Below are 15,029 nucleotides of genomic sequence, written 5' to 3'. Positions count from 1 at the left end.
CGGCAGCCAATATTCCAAGGAATAATTGCAGGCATTGTTATTATTATTAATTTTTAAAGGTGTTTTAACGTGCAGGCATTGTTATTTCAGAAATTGTTGAAATAAATATTTATTATTTATATTAATATTTAGTATTTTTTATTGGTAATTTCGAATTATTTTACACCCTTTTAAACTTTAAAAAATTAAAATGTTAACTATTAAAGTGTCTGATTTCTCCCTGTAGTCATCAGGTTGATGAACTGTAATTTGGTCATATTCAACCAATTTTGGTCTGCCTGTCAGATGAGTTTGACGACTTAAGATCCAGACCACTGAAGATGGAGAAAAGCAGACTAACGAGCAAGGATTGATAGACCAAAAAAGGATTGGTAATGACCAAATTACAGCTATTAAATTATATTACTGATATAAAATAAAATAAATTATATTATTGTGCATCCAATGAATGATTTTAAAAATACCTATTAGATTTTATAAAATTTATAATGATGAATGTTTGCATTGCTTTTTATTTATTTATTTTATTTGTTTGCTCCCGGCTGGCTAACTGCTGTATCCTCACACTATGTCTATCTGACAATTTTTAATTTTTATTACCCCTAACTTGGATGTTTAACACATTCATACTAATAAAAAAAGATTACTTAATTAATTTTGGTGCAAGAGTTCTCGATATGTTGGTGGAACCCCACTCTACAACTACGATAAAATTATGTACAACCTAAGCCCTTCTGTTGGAGGCTGGCAAGGATTTTTCCCTTGATGCCCTGCCTCCATTCACACTAATAAATACATTCACACAAAGTAAAAAATCACACATTTATATATTAAGTTAACCTAATCGATTAGACAGGTACTCAATATTACACACAGACTGTGCCATACATATTAACCACTCATGTAAATAATACATTCACACAATGGGATAATCTGCAGGGTTTATATTATACCCGTGACTACCTACCTCCCGTTCACACTACAAATATATATTCAACTAAATAACCTAGACTACTTGGTGTGCCTGTGGGTAATCACAATTCCATCACATCACATCCAATATTCACACTAATAAATACATTTGCTCAATTTAAAGATATCATTTAATCCAAAGTGTGAAATGGCTCCCTATATGTAACCAAACCAGGTGTAAAATATTATGCTTTCACACACTAGCATTTAAACAAGTAGCAATCCGTGTTATATAAAAAATTCAAATATTAAATCTTTATTATGTATTTGCAACTTTAAAAGTTTTAAAATATTAATGGAAATAGTAGTAGAGAAATTTATGACAACCCTCCTTTAAGAAGGACTTATCTACGCACTGTCACGTAGAAGGTCACTAGAACACTTTCACTTCATGTGTCGAGGATGATTGTCAGATAGAGTGTAAGAGGATAACTGTTGGCCTAGAAGATTAGGATAGGGGTAGGATGATTGATGGCATATTTTTTTTTCTTCTGCAGGATTTTCATAGGTCAAGGGCAAACGTGACAGATTATGTATTGTATGATTTGGACTCAGTTCGAGTGTTATTTTAGGCTATAGGACTTATAATAAAAAAATGTCAAAAAATGAAATGTTTGGTCATAAAATATATATAATCAAAATTTAAAGTTATGAAACAAACAACTTATATTGCAAATAAATACAAACTTTGAATGTATTCCTACATAATTATTTAAAAAGAATTAATGAAAAATAAATTTAAGTGTCCCAGAAAATGGGTAAATGTAAAATTTAGATAATGCTATAATTTTCTTTACTTCTTTTTTTATATTTGTTTTCGTTGATTGTATTTTCTTATCCAGTATGTGATAGGAGTATGCTTGTTGAACTTTCAACCCTTTTTTTTTTATCAAAACAATTTAATTGAAATTTTCAAGACCACACAAGTCTCATCCTCAGCAAATTTTCATGTGGAGTGCTATTAGAAATTCCAATTGAAAATTTTAATTTATATTTAAGTGTATTCCTGCTGATTATTTTGAATTATATTTTTTTACTTGAAGTATAACTGCCTATACCTATTAAAGAATCTCCAGTGCTTTGTGCTTTTCACCAACTATTCTTTAAAACAGTATTTGGCAAAGTGGCCATCTTCATTTTCCATAATTTTTTATTTTCCTCGCACCCAGCGGAAATTCATCCAAATTTCTGCTTTGCAATTTACAATCAACTTTGCTTGTCTTTCCATTTGAATTTTAGTGTGGTACTTCTGTATTCTAAGAAATATGAAATGGCTGAAATTTAGGATTAATTTTTATTGTTTTATATATTAAAACCTGTATTTTCAAATTTTACTAATTAAACAATTACACCATGATTACATATTATGATATTTCATATGGTCTGCATGATGTAAAACTTACAGTTTGATCTTTTCTTGGTAGTAGTCTGCATATTATGAACTATGTGTCTTCATCCTATTAAAACCTGTATTTTCAAATTTTATTTTAAACTTGCAATTGAGCAGTTACTGAATTATAATTATCATGAGATTTCTTGTTAATTCAAACCAAAGAATTATTCTTTGACTCCACACTATCATAAATGGGGGGGGGGAAACATTTATTGTTGTGGTCTACAGAGTAGTTGTAGTTTGGTCTTTTCCTGATCCTGATCTGCATATTTTTGCCACCACTGATGATGCCAAATACAATTTAATATTGCATAATTAAACATAGGTTGAGCCAGGGTTCTGGGCTGTTTTCCTCGTCTTAGTAAGAAAATTTTAGATAATATAAATATGTAGAAAAGAAAATCAAGAAAATGTAAATGTGCAAGGGGAAACCAGCAAGGGAAGACCTTTTGTTTTAGGTTTCAAAATGAAAATATTGTTCCTTTGAAAACTGACCAGCGGTCTCGCCTGAAGGAAAGATCGTTGGGAGGTAATTTTATCCCATTTATTTGCAGACTCTTAGATATAGGAATTCGATTAACTTAAAGCGTTTGTCCGCCGGTATGGGGTCTTCCTCAGGTACGGTGGGGTGGTGGAAAGGGGGAAAAAAGCCAAATACCATCTCTTGGAGTGTTAACTATCTCTCTATTCTCTTTTTAGGGTGATTCTAGCTTTCTGTTTGAGTTTCATACAAAAACTTTGAATTTCTAAATTCCCAAATGTATTAAATGGCTGAAAATTTACGCTTAATTTTTTGTTTTCTGCCTTAAAACCTGTATTTTTAAAATTTACTTTAGACTTTTGAGTAATTGAGTAGTTACATCATGATTACAATTAGATTTCTTGTTGAGGCCTGCTGGATAAAGAATTTGTAGTTTAGTGTTTTTCTGATCCTGGTCCGCATATTCTTGCACTTTGAACCCACCACTGATGATGGCAAAATGCCAAATACCATGCGACAAACCAAAACTGTGATAATACTCGGAATATGTAATGTTCAATTTTAAACATAGACATGAATTAAAATGTAAAAGATTTTTACCTTTTTATTAGATTGTTTTTTTGTACCCAAAAATCTTTAGCGTTTCAGACAGAGTATGATGTACCAGCACAACGCTTTGCATTTGTTCGATCAAAAACTATTAAATTAGTGATAATAAAGTGCGAATTAGTTTATTTTGAAATATATTTTGTACTAAATTGTTATGTAATGTTCAGCATAGGGTGTGACCATTTGAAAAATCGAATATACCGCCTTTTTTTTTTTACAATGGTGCAGTCATGTAGCGCATGGGAGGTTTGCCCTGTTGGGAGGTTGTTCTGATGTTTTGGTACTTTGGTATTATCAGTTTTGTTGTTTTTGTTGTTGGGTTTCTCCCAAAATCTCTACATCTAGAATCTAAATGCTAGTTCAGCACGGGCAAATAATTTTCCCCTGAGAGACCTCCAACATGAACAAATATCTCAATGAGATTCTGCAAAAGTAAGTTTTGATTTTTGACTGCATTTTCCAAGTTGAATTTAAAAAAATAAAGGATTTGTCAGCGATGATGTGATAATCCCGCCTGTTGGGGTGATTCATCGGTGATGAGAGAACAATACTTCATCGTTATTTATAAGAAAATGATCAGAGCTGTCTGATTTTTATTAGTCGTTATAATTAAATATTTGATATCACTTTTCTAGATTGCAGTGGGAAAATAAGTTAAAATATGACTGGTTAAATTTTAAATTTTTAAATAGGTGTTTTCTTGTTTATTTTTAAACCACAAAATAAAAATGAATCATCAGCGATGGTGTTTTACTTGCTGCATTACTCAGCGCAGATAATTTTAGTCAACATGTGCAGTAAATATGCTAGCGATAACTGGGTGAGGGATTTCTATGGTGCATTTATTAGCACCTATAACCAATAATAAGTTTATTGTCTCTTATTATTAACCAAAAATGTGCATATGTTACTCTAAGTCTACCTACATATTTACAAATGGAAATTAGCATTATTATTGTATGTCATCATTATAAACAGTTTTACTCTTTATACAATTAATTAAGGTTTTTGGTTGAGATAAAAAAGTCAGTGGCACTAGCGGGATTTGAACCCACAATCTTGATACGCCGCTGCTCTACCACTTGAGCTATCGTGACGACCCACTCGGACACCAACTTCCCATCTCAACCGCACCTTTTGAATTTTCCCTCCTTTTTGCCATGTTTCAATGCGGCGTATCAAGCCGAAGATCATGGGTTCGAATCCCACTCGTGCCATTGACTTTTTTTTATCTCAACTAAAAACCTTAATTAATTGTAATATATTAATTGGTCAAGCGGACCACGAAATTAGTGAATTTAATCTTTATACAATGTTTATTTTTGCAGGGTTGTAGGATTGGAAGGCATAGTCATAGCTGACAGGGATGGCGTACCGATTGTTAAAGGTTGGTATCATATTGCATTGCTCTTTTTTACTTTTAGAAATTTTATATTTATGTTTTATGATTTTTAGCGTCAATGGAGACAATACCAGACACAGCTTTGATGTCCAGTTTTCTTTCGACTTTTGGCCTGACTTCTCATCAAGGCGGAAAATTGGGGATGGGCGAAAATAACACTATTATTTGTATTTATTCAACTTACCAGGTCTGATTTAATCATTTTATTTTTTGAGTTATAAGGGCGAGTTTAAAAAATTAATGACAAAATGTATACAAAAATTCAATGTGGCGTTACAAGCCTTCAAAGGCTCAGGATGTCTGACTCTAGTCGTGGTGTTTAGTGACCATTAATTAATGATTATTTGGAGATTGTTAGATGCAGTCTGGTGGGACGTAGGTTTAGAAAATCATTTTCTTTTTCGTGCCACCTTTATTGAAATTGAAACGTTGGCATGATAAAGAAAATGTTTTTCTAAACCTATGTCACACCAGACTGCATCTCACGATCTCACAATAATCTAGTCAATATGATGCTCTCAGGTTTTTTTTTTTTTTTAAATTTTGAATTGAGTTGAATTATGAGTCAGTTGGTGTACGGAAAGAGTTTTATTTCAAAAGGACTAAAGGAATTGATGCTACTGCACCCACCTCTTAGTTTTGATTTTTCTCATTCAGACCTCTTCTGAGCAATGCATAAAAAATGAAAAACATTAGAATGGCATAAAAAATAGATTGTGAGATTTGATGTGGCCTGCAGGGTAATGAACTTGTAATTTGGTTATTACCGATCACCATTACCGTCTGAGATGTTAAAGATGGCAATATGCCAAACGTATTTGACATACCGACCCAGTAAGGCATCCATAAGTAGAGCAAAATGATCGATCACGACTAAAATAAAAACTGGAGTTGAAACTTTTTTTTTTCATTAAAAATTCAACAATTAACTATATGATTGAATTCATGTTCTTAATGCATCAAACAAAAAATAATGGAATTTTAACACCTTTTTTTGGACTCACCTTAATTAATAATGAAAAAAATAATAAAATTTCATTAACAAAATTTAGTAAATTAGTAATTTGTGAAATTCATGTGTTAATATAATTTTATTTTATATTGCAGGTAGTTCAGATGGACTTGCTCGGCATGATAGTCACATTTATAGGAAACAAGAACTGCAACACTGGTCATATTCTTTCAATACAAAAAGAACTGAACCCTATAATAAATGACTTAACAAAAGTTCTCACAACAGATTTTTAATTAATGTTACGTTTAATGTATTTAAGAAAGTGTACAGAATATATTTTTTACGATGGAGATAGTTTATCTTTAGTATTCGTAAAGATGTTTATATCATTGCCAAATATATGTCTATAATTAAATCGAATTAATGGATAAGCATATATTTTTATTTTGTTGTTTGCAGCTTGCGTTTATTTCTTATTTCTTCTTTTCTGATTAATATGTTAACCATTTATTTATTTGTCGATAATCATTTAAAAATAAAATGCAAAATGCATTGTATTTATATTATTTAATTAATACTAGTCTTCTGGAACAGTGAAAAAGCTCTTTAATCTAGTTGATAATAATAGTGTACATTTGTTTTTATTATTATTAATTTTTCTCACTGTCTCTCATATTTTTTCTTCTGTTTTCTTTACTTGCCGACCTGTTACCTCATGCCAAATTATTAACAAAAGAACAAGAAGATAAAGATTAATACCAACAAAGATTTCAAGCCTCCCCAAAAGCATCGCTAGCAATGGGAGGCCTGTTTGAAACCTAGACAGTGTTTCGAGGCTCCACAATGAGACAATTATATCGTCAGGTATAATAAACAATCAAATAAAATCAGTTATAATAAAATTTATTATATTCTTTAAATTTTTTGAATGAATAAGATCAATAGAGAGAGAAAAAATACGATATTATTAAAAAAACTATATGCTAATTTGTCATGTTATAGTGATATAAAACAACACAACCTCTTTTATTTTCACTTTTTATTGCCAATACTTATTTCGGGTCCAATACTATTATGTTCGAGCTCCAAACAAGCCTTGAAAACGGGTACTTGCATTGGACCCGAAATATGCATTGACACAGAAATCAAAAGGAAAGGAGGTTGTGAAATTTAATAAATATCCCCAGACTTGATGAATTAGTATACAGCTACCAAAATAAAATGAGTTTCATTTTAGTTACATGATTTGGGTATATGTGTGTTGAGATATATCTACCACCCTTACAGAGTCAGGTGTATGCAGAGAAAAATGTATCAGCGAATGAAAAATGATTTGCTTACAATCTGCATGTGCTATGGAATGAAATGACAGTCAGAAATGCCCTATGGCTTAACTCTGGTAGGCTGGATAAACAAGAACACATAGGCAAATATTGATTCTTTAAAAATTCTTGTCCTGGCGATTTAACATCATCTGCCACAAACTTGATAAATGTGTAACAGAAAAGACCCGACACTGTGTTCGGACCAAGAAATGTGCATTTCACTTTAGAAAAAATTGAGTACCTTATTCGATGCCACTTATAATGGCAGAGCATCAATAATTGTTCTATATCACTGATTAATTGACACATCGAACACACTGGGTATTGATAGAACTCACACTCTCCCCTTTTACTCCTGAGATAAAAAAAATCTAAAAAAAATTGAGAACTGGACTATCAACTTGAATACACCATTTCTTAAGTTCCTGTGGATCGACTTTCAAATCGTTTATTTTTTAATACCTATAAGTGTTTTATTTTTTATTAATTCAATATATTTTAAGATTAAAAACCAATAAAAAAAAAAGATTTTTTATAGGTTAACAATTGAAAAATAACACTGTAAAGGACTTGTACCATGAGGTTGAAAACGTTTTGTTAAAAAATAAAATTCCATGCTGCAGTATATCTTCAATACAAATAAAGTTTTTATTTTTTGTCATTTTATTGATGAACGTGTCTTTTTTTTGTTAAAAATGTGCTGAAGCATGGCAGAGCCTCCATTCCTTTTTTGTCTTAATTTTAAATTAAATTCTCTTAATAATTACACTTAGTATTCTATATTTTTATTCCTTTGCCACTATTCTTCACGTTGGGATGCTCCACCAATAATTAACTTTTATTTTCCCTGTAATTTGTCAAAAACAGGATATAGTATGCTACACACGGTTATGATTTTTTTGGGTGTAAAAGAGGGATTGAAAAGTGGTTTGACCCCTCGTGTCAGACATAAGCCTTCATGTTTGCCTGAAATTACTTTACTTTATTCCAGTCCATAGCTCACTTTTAGCAGAACCAAATGTTAATTGGTTGTTTTGAGTTTTTCACCTCCAAAGACAAATCTTGATATTAAATATGTATATTTCCAGAAATAGCTTCTGGTTTTGTCATTTTAACAATAACATAAATTATTGTAGTTGATTCCACATCTGTAAATTATTGTGTGTATTTTTTAACCTATTTTCTCTTTCTAAAAAGAGTTTCTTTAAATTAGGGGTTGTCCAAGAGACTGGTCTTTTTAAAGGTTAGCTTATTTCACATTTTTTCTTCTGTTTCCGGCTATTGTTTATTTTTCTGCCCATCAGCAGGAAACCCTAGCAGTCTTGCCTACCATCCCATTGTTTTTTTTTGTGTAAGGAAGCTTCCAATTGTCTCTCCTCAAAAAGGCATTACAAGAAGAAAGTGAAAATACAATTGCCTCTGTCCTGGCCAACCGGCAAAGAAGAGTGAAGTGACTAAAAAATAGCCCGAAACAGAAGAAAAATTGTGAAATAAACTAACCTTTACAAAAACCACGTGTCTCTTGGACTACCCTTAATTCAAACAAACTTTTTTTAAGAAGAGAATTTAAAAAAAATGGATGAGATAGTAGGAGAGGGCTTGAACAAAATGGTTAGGGTGAGTCAAAAAGGTTAGAATGAAACTAAAGTCAAGTAATCAAGTCTTTAATGAAGTGAATGTTGAGATCATTGTGGATGGTGAGGTTAGAGGCGTAGTAAAGAGCTTGAAGAATTTTTCTGGGGACTTTTGATTGGATAGCTTTATGGAACCCCACAAGTCACTCAATATGTCCAAATAAGTCAAACTGTTTTGTACAATTCATATATGTTTAGAACCTTACTTCAATTAATTATTTTTTTATGTAAGGTCTTGGTTGAGATGAAAAAGTTAGTGTCATGAGCAGGATTCGAACCCATGACCTTCGGCTCAATACGCTGCTGCTCTAACCACTTGAGCTATCGTGACTTCGATCCACTCGGACACCAACTTCCCATCTCAACCTGTAACCTTTCGAATTTTCCCTCTTTTTGCCATTTTTTAATTTTTTGTTTTGTACAATGTTAGTTTGTTACAGTGTCTGATGTTAGTAGTTTTTCTAGTTGTCCAGTTTAGTTATTTCATAAATGAAGACGGTCTGCTGTCTAGGTATAATCCTAAGTAATTCACTTGTGATGATGTCAGTAATTTTTTGTTTTTTGTCCTCATTCAATTAAATCATACTTTTTTTGCACTAATCTACAATGAACTGAGATGTTTCTGGATATTGGCGTTGGCTAGTATGTGATATATACATAATATCGTCTGTACAGGTGGTGTTGGGAGAGGATTGGAAGATCAGCAGTATAAATAGTGTACTGTTTGGGACCAAGAATGCATCTTTGCTTGTGTTTTAAAAATTTTATGGTGTGTACTATAAGAAAGTTGTCTATATTAATTAAATGTGTTGCAAGTATTTTATTTTTATTTAAAAAATTTCTAAATTGTGGACTAAATTAAAAAAATAAAGGAAAATCGTAATTATTTCCATGAAAATTTTGCATAAAAATTTAATTCTCATTGCATTGAACAGCAGAAACGTGTACAATGATTTCGTTCAGATTTATTTTATTTTTCGAATAATAATGATTCATTAAAATTATCTTTCAAGGTTCAGGGCTTTTTCCACTGGTTGGAATACTAAGACCAGCAACGCTTATCTATCATGCGGGTCCGCCGTTCTCTTTTCAACAAGAACCAAAAAAATAATCGAGCTTTTTCCCTGTTTAAACCAAAACAGAAGGTTTTAAAGTAATGGTGTAAGAAATTAAGATTGTGACGAACCACTAGCTGAAAGGACATATTTAATGATGACAGTAAATAATACATAAGAGGCTGATTTAGTTCTTGCAGAATCAGTCTTCCGTTAAAGGATATACCTTCCAAAATCAAACTCAAGATTCCGTATAATAATTACACCCTAAGTAGCTTGCTTTTGGTTGTAATTATCGTGTTATGGTGATGTCACCACGGTGCCGGTGGCTCGAATATTTTCACACGGCATTCTATCTCCTTAAAAGGCGATGGACCGGGTTTAACTAACAGAGGGAATTACCGGAACGTAAATAAAAGCGCAGCTGGAAAAACACACGGTACAAGTGGGTAAACATATCTGTACAGTTCCCAGATGGTTGAATCCGTTTCGAATTATAGTTGAACAGTTTAGATTAAGCGCCGAGGGCCGGAAACGGAGAGGTACAAAATTTCACCTTGGGATTTTAATTTCGGACCAATAAGTCCTTAAAGGAAGTAAGGACTTAAAAATTAATGCTTTAAATGTGCTATATTAGGGAATAAACTTCAAGACCATGCTGTACTACGTACCCATAATAAAATTTTATTCTCATAAATTTGGAACAATTTTCCTTTATTGTTTATCAAGAATCTTCTAAGGTGGTTGTCTTCATTTGGATTTAATTCAACTTTACGGCTAATTTGGTAAAAAACAAGCAAAACTGTTGAAGATTCCGTTTAGCTCGTTTTTGCAAGCTGCCTAATTTTCGGATAACTTGTTGAGGTTTAGTCTAGCAAATTAATAAACTCAACCTTATGATTCTTCCTTCTTGAAGGTGGGATAATAGGTCATCTCAAAAAACCACAACCAGTTTTTATCCACAACGTTTCGGATTTATTTTAATCCTTCCTCAGGTGAGTTAACGCAATGGTTTAAAAAAGTGGTCGTCAGTCATTAATATTTTAAAATAAATTGTTATAAAATATTAATGACTGACGACCACTTTTTTTAACCATTGCGTTAACTCACCTGAGGAAGGATTAAAATAAATCCGAAACGTGTGAATAAAAACTGGTTGTGGTTTTTTGAGATGACCTATTATCCCACCTTCAAGAAGGAAGAATCATAAGATTAACTGTTGAGGTCAAAATATAAAATAAACTCAACGATATCATCAGGAAGGGACTAGAGTAAGCAAAATAACACACTAAAAATAGTGAAATGCCGAAAGGCACCTAACAGATGATTGCAATTGTCAAGAAGATTTACCACCAAAAGGAGAAACCTCATTCTATATTTTAAAAGCAGAAAAAAATGCACGATTCAGTGTCGGTTACAAGAGGGATAAACCGAGTATGATTCGACTACTCTTTCTCCATGTACAATTACGGCTCGAGGGATTCCAGGTTTTTTGTTAAAAGGCGCGCCGTGTCCAGGGACGGTACTTGAGGATTAACACCCAGAAGTTATTTGCATCTGGATAAGGTAAAAGGCCGGGCACGTGCCTTTAGACAATATTATAATTAGAAGCCGCGGGGAAACAGATGGACCGGAAAAACAGATAAGTGCACATGGCTGGCAACTCCGGAAGGCACCTGTGCTCCGGCACCATCAAACTCACCGTTTATATGTCCACCGGATAAGAAGCAAATAAATGCGTAATTAATGCTATGTAACAGCCACTCTTACTACTCCTGCCTGGCCGATTTCGTACGACACCTGCCTTTTTATCTATTCTTCCTATCAGAGTAACATCTGACATTTTGTTATGAGATAATAATAACAACTTTTTTAAATTACGCGAATAGAAGTCTCGTTTTCACACTGCTCGACAGGAGCATTTCTTGAAATCTACAGAAAGACTAAACCTGTGTGTAACCTCAGACGATAGAACGGCTTTTGAATCTAAGCATTACAGAAGAACCATAAAATAAGGCACAACTGTCACAAGTGGATGCTAAAAGAAAATAATTTTGCTTATTCAAGCTAGCAAAGCCTGATTAAGATATTACCATCTGACTTAAAAATTACTCAACCCTTTTGGCGTTGGTATGGTATGGTAAAAAAAGGGTACTAGGAAGCGGGTTTTGAGCTCCCCAGGCACCGCAGCTTTTTGGCTTATTGTACCTTCCTAGTTCCTTAGTTCAGTGCAACTCACTCCTTCTCCTTATCAGTATCAGGTTATTGACTATCGCTGCTACAATTTGATTCCCTAAGCTTTTTCCATACGTTAGGTTAAATCTCCATTGAGCTGTTGCTTCGCATTCAACGATGATAAGGGTGGCTGTTTCCTCCTCCTCATTACATAATCTGCAAATGGGATCATCGTTGTATATACCCGTGTTGTCTAGATGTTTTCTCAGATGCCAGTGACAGGTTAGTAGTCCTACCACTCCTCTGAGTTTGGCTTTTGGAAGTCATTTTCATCATAAGTTTACTACGTCTAGCACCGCTAGAGTTTATCCATTTCTCCTTTTGTTTTGTTTGGATCCATTCTGCGATGGAGGATTCTAAGTTTGTTTTTGTTATCCCAATTATAGGTTCGGGTATGGTATTGCAGATCCTCCTCTGGCCAGATGTCTGCTTTCTCGTTACCCAAAATTCAAGATATCAGGTTGTTGCGTTTCCCCAGGTTTTGGAGATTTGGAGATTTTGGATACATTCACTGACTAATAGTTATTCAGATATCGTGAGATGCGGTCGGGTGTGATGTAGGTTTCAGAAAAACATTTTCTTTATCGTGCCAACGTTTCGATCTTTTATTGAGATCATCTTCAGGGCTCAAAGTATTTGTCTTCTGTGTAATTGTGCCATCCTTGCGTGTCGGGTTGAGAGTGCATCTCACGATATCTGAATAACTATCGATTAACGGTCACTAATCTCACTGACTAATTTTGATGTAATTCTTTTACATGCTAATGCTTTAATGGCTGCTTGGCTATCACTTATCAGAATTTTTTGTCAGTATAACCTCTTTTAAGATTTTCCAGGGCACAAGCATTGATGGCATGTATTTCTGCTTGAAAGACCGAAGTGTACTTCCCTAAGGAGTTTGATTGTTCATGTTTTGGGCTTGTACAGAAAATGCCCGATCCGCTTCCTTTGTTTGTTTTATACCTCTCCTGCGTTCTTCCTCTCCTTTATAGACCGTTGAGACTTTATAGGAAGTTGTAAAGTATGTTTTCGGGATCAGGAGTCAGTCCCTATTTCTAAGAACTAATTACTTACTACTTCCTATATAATATATTATCAATAAATAATAATATATTAATAAATAATAACCTTATGGTGTTACTTTTGCAATACTTAAATTGTGCCAAATTCAGCTCGTGAAAACAACGTTGATGGCTATTTCTCTTTCCAGTTCTTTATCTTTATTCCTTATTTATTTATTTGAAAGAAGGCTTGGCCTAGTGTGGGTTGATTAAAAGCACTGGTAGAGCATCCGTTTATGCTTATCCGGCCACCAGATTGTTGTGAGGGCCACTCCTAGGTCATACCAGGTAAGACCCAGAAGGGCAAAATTGATTTTTTTTTTTCAGTTTACGTTATGAATAAATAATCGGTTTATTAAACTTGAGGTGGCAAATGATTACAAAAATAAAATAGTAAGGCAATATATTGATGGTCTGTACTCTTCTTGAGGGCGAGATAGGCTTCATTAAAGATAGGCAAGAGAATACAATTTAACGTCATACTTCATAATTGTTCCGTTTTTATTGTTGTGCTAGTTCTGAAGATGGAAATTTTTTTGTGCATTATCGGATTCTGATGAACAGGTTTGGGAGAGTGTAGTTCTGTTTTTATGGCTTCTGATGGTTGGCGTTCCATTGACATTTTGTATGATGAAGTTTATGTTTCGCAACTTTTTTTAAAGAAGTACTCCTGGATGAACTTTTGTATTCAATTCTTACATTTGACCAGTTTGGTTTTTTATCCGCTGAATATGGCGATGATTTTGACTCATGTTAATGCAGGATCAACTGCGAGTCAAAGACTTTGCAATGTAGAATTCCTTCGTAATTTTAAGCGTTAGATTCAATATTTTATTTATTTATTTACGTTTTAGTGGTCAATTGACCAAGTTACATCTTTCAATTAATTATTCTTTCCATGTAAGGTCTTAGTTGAGATAAAAAAGTCAGTGTCACGAGCGGGATTCGAACCCACGACCTCCGAAGTCACGATAGCTCAAGTGGTAGAGTAGCGGCGTATTTAGCCGAAGGTCGTAGGTTCAAATCCCGCTCATGACACTGACTTTTTTATCTCAACCAAGACCTTACATGGAAAGAATAATTAATTTAAAGATTTTATTTATTTTTATAGTAGTTTTTATAAGACAAGAAATAATATAAATTTCCGAGTGTTGAATTGTGAGTATACCAGGTCCCTTGGTGTCTTAATTCTCTGCCTCAATCTTTCTAAGTTTAAATCCACTTTTAATCCAATTTAATACTCCCCGAAATTAATTAATTTTCCTCGAGCCCTCTGAACTCAAGATCGATTTCTTTATAAGATAATTTTTTTTTGTCTGTGCATGAGAAAAATCGTGAAAGATACAGCCGGCCTGGGCGAGCCTGACCTAATCTGGAATCGTTCCAAGGATCTATAAACCTGAACAACATGCACGCAGAATAGTCGTTGAACCGAATTTATTATTTCCAATGCTAGATCTATTCTTGACACGAGTTTGCTTATCTAATTAAATTGAAAATGTCAAGGAGTCAATTAGTAGGTGACTGTTTAAATTTACAGCTCCTAACGAGATAATTGTGATTTATAACAACTATAAATTGAAATAGTTAAGTTTGATTAATCTTCGGTGTGAACGCGTTAGGATTTTATGAAAAGCCGACGAAAAAAGAAGAAAAAAAGTGGAAATTCTAATTTAATTGAAAAATAGACAGATCAGATGAAAATACTGTACACTTTTCTTGTCAGTTTTTTTAATATACACTACCAAATTAATATTAATATAATTGTTTATTTAAAAAAAAGAAGGAAATAAGTTATTTCATCTCACCAGGGTGTTTCGATAAAAGAGGACCACTTTTACGACAGGGTTTTCATTTAAGAGCGAGCCTTTGCCAATATCTTGAAGGGTCAAATTAACCTCCGTGTC

General features: G+C 33.2%; 1 protein-coding gene across 2 annotated transcripts; it reads left to right on the top strand.

Annotated features, from left to right (window-relative positions):
* The first annotated feature begins 3,697 nt into the window (after positions 1–3,697).
* On the top strand, positions 3,698–6,243 carry LOC106662399 (ragulator complex protein LAMTOR3-A). 2 transcript variants are annotated; one of them, XM_014386467.2, is made up of 4 exons: positions 3,698–3,887; positions 4,784–4,842; positions 4,911–5,044; positions 5,965–6,243. In XM_014386467.2, the coding sequence occupies exons 1-4, from the start codon at positions 3,856–3,858 to the stop codon at positions 6,103–6,105; spliced, it is 366 nt and encodes a 121-aa protein (XP_014241953.1). In that variant the 5' UTR covers positions 3,698–3,855; the 3' UTR covers positions 6,106–6,243. The 2 variants fall into 2 exon arrangements, with proteins under 2 accessions (XP_014241953.1, XP_014241954.1); XM_014386468.2 differs by lacking the exon at positions 3,698–3,887 and adding an exon at positions 4,205–4,275.
* Positions 6,244–15,029: the final 8,786 nt, after the last annotated feature.

This window comes from Cimex lectularius, unplaced genomic scaffold, assembly GCF_000648675.2.
Source record: "Cimex lectularius strain Harlan isolate CLEC.00 unplaced genomic scaffold, Clec_2.1 scaffold106, whole genome shotgun sequence".
NCBI classification, from domain to species: Eukaryota; Metazoa; Arthropoda; class Insecta; order Hemiptera; family Cimicidae; genus Cimex; species Cimex lectularius.
Note: the sequence above shows the minus strand (reverse complement) of the source record. Positions and strands in the feature narration are given on the sequence as shown.